Genomic DNA, 2,098 nt, shown 5'->3' with positions numbered 1-2,098 from the left:
GTGCCTTGCCACAAAATAAGCTGCAAGAAATGTAGCCATTTCTTTGATGAGGGCCTGATTCCACAGGTTTCAATAGGTACTATCCAAAAAGAGAGTCCTGTGGTCAAACGTCTAGAAAAACCAAACAAAGTTAGTTTCCCCACCCCCCACTGACTGCAGTACTTCTCAGAGCCTTTAAAGTGCTGATCTATCAAGAAGGTGACCCAGTGTGCAAGAAAGGACGTTCTTACAGGACCTGTGGGTGAGGCACGGCTTCCTGCGCTATCTTCTAAGCCAGACACACAGTCTATTAGAACTGGGAATGCTGTTGAAAAACTTTGATCGGGAAAGATGGAAACCCTGTCAACAACCCAAACAAGCTAATAGTCTGCAGCAACTCAACGTCCAATATTCACAAACTTCAGGGGTGCTGCCCTTGGGGGTGTTCACATCACTCACCCGAGACCCCTTTGCAGGAAAGCACTGGCAAACAGCACAATCTCTTCCTCTGCAAGGACCCAGGTATTTCTTTCCAGTCTGGAAAGGAAAACGTCTTATTTAGTGAATCAGTACACATGGCTCAACTGGGCACATAATATATATATGTTATAACCAGCACTCTTGGTCTACCTAACTCACGAGAATTCCACCGTATATATTTACCTTCAAATCTATGGGAAGAAACAACACTAATACATTAAAAAGGTGAAGATTCGACACCATAGCTTAGTAACAAGGAGGGTTGATGGAACAAATAAGAAGCTTCCAGAACGGGAGGGGGAAAGCCTCTTTCTAAAGAAGGCCATTTTGCTTTAACTAGAATCTTCCGCAATTCCTCTCTCTGGGTAAGACTTAATGTATTAAGTTGTGAAAAGTCTTGCAGGCAATGGGTAAGGACACAGTGGAGTCCACTTTCAATGCAAAGCTGGGCTTGCTGTTCGGGCCCCCCTTTCTTTCCCTCTAAGATCAGCAAGAGCACATCTCCCTCATCAAACTGTCCTTCCTAGGAAAATCCTCTGCTAACTGGGCTTCAGATTGAAATTGCTCTTCCTATAACTTGCCAAGACCCCTAAAACAGTTTCTCTGATGTGTTTCTCAACTGGAAATCTTCTGAACTTGAATCGTTCGGGCCCTTTCCCCACTTCAACACTCTCCTTGGAGAGCCACTGAACACCCATAGTGACCTTAGGGAAGAATTGGCACCTGTATCTCGTGACTCCTCAGTCACTAGCTGCTGTAACAGGAAAGCACATTCCCAGAGTAACTACGGCCACGGGCGGAGCCCTAATGACACACAGAGTGGCCACGAGGCACCTGTGTCTGTACACAGTAACTAGCCCTGAGCACGCGCTCCCAGCTGGGCCTGTGGGTCTGGGAGGGTCTGGGAGGGAGAGGGCGGTAAGGCCCTCAGTGGAGGTAAAAGCAGCTCTAGGCACTAGGCCAGTGGTTCTCAACCTGTGGATCGTGACCCCTTTGTAACAGTGAAAATACATAGTGGCACCAGGAAGGTTGAGAACCACTGTGCTAGGCCCTGAGGACATGGGTAGGGAGATGGAGGAGGCGTCAGGCATCGACTGTGCCTGGTTCACAGCCTTGCCTAGTCCAGCCCTCGCTCATCGCACCATTTATGGATTAACCACATATTTTTGGAAGTGATAGAGCTTTTTAAACTTCAGGTTATGAAGTTAAGGCGTTAGTCCAATGTATAACAGGAAAACATAAAACAACTGAATTAATATTTATAGTTCTCATGGAAGACACATTTGCATATGCACATACACGTGTGCCTGTGTGCACAGGGACATGTGGAGACACGTGACCGTAAACGTGAAATGCACATACGTGTGCACACATACGGAAAGGACTCTGGCCAGCAGGTATTTTTCTTTACAATCACACAATGTAGACTTCATTTTTGATGAAAAATATCCTCAAACACAATTCAAAAGACACTCCATGCATGATGAAAAAAGACACCTTTTTTTCCTTTTCTTTTTGCAGTTTTGGCCGGGACCGGGCTGGAACCCACCATCCCCAATATATGGGGCCGACGTCCTGCTTGAGCCACGGGTGCCACCCCAAAAAGACATCTTTATAAACAAAATTCTCATAAGTCATA

The 2,098-nt window shown here is 46.2% G+C and overlaps 1 protein-coding gene across 1 annotated transcript in view; it reads right to left on the bottom strand.

Moving 5' to 3' along the window:
• Positions 1-2,098, bottom strand: part of COL4A4 (collagen type IV alpha 4 chain) — a 104,661-nt gene that overhangs the window by 99,559 nt on the left and 3,004 nt on the right. Inside the window, exon 3 of the mRNA XM_003784892.2 lies at positions 439-516. Coding sequence (XP_003784940.1) covers positions 439-516 — 78 coding nt within the window. The remainder of the gene's footprint in view (positions 1-438; positions 517-2,098) is intronic.

Source organism: Otolemur garnettii, unplaced genomic scaffold (genome assembly GCF_000181295.1).
Source record: "Otolemur garnettii isolate 467f Iridium unplaced genomic scaffold, OtoGar3 scaffold00013, whole genome shotgun sequence".
Taxonomy (NCBI): domain Eukaryota; kingdom Metazoa; phylum Chordata; class Mammalia; order Primates; family Galagidae; genus Otolemur; species Otolemur garnettii.
This window is presented reverse-complemented; position numbering and strand designations above follow the sequence as displayed.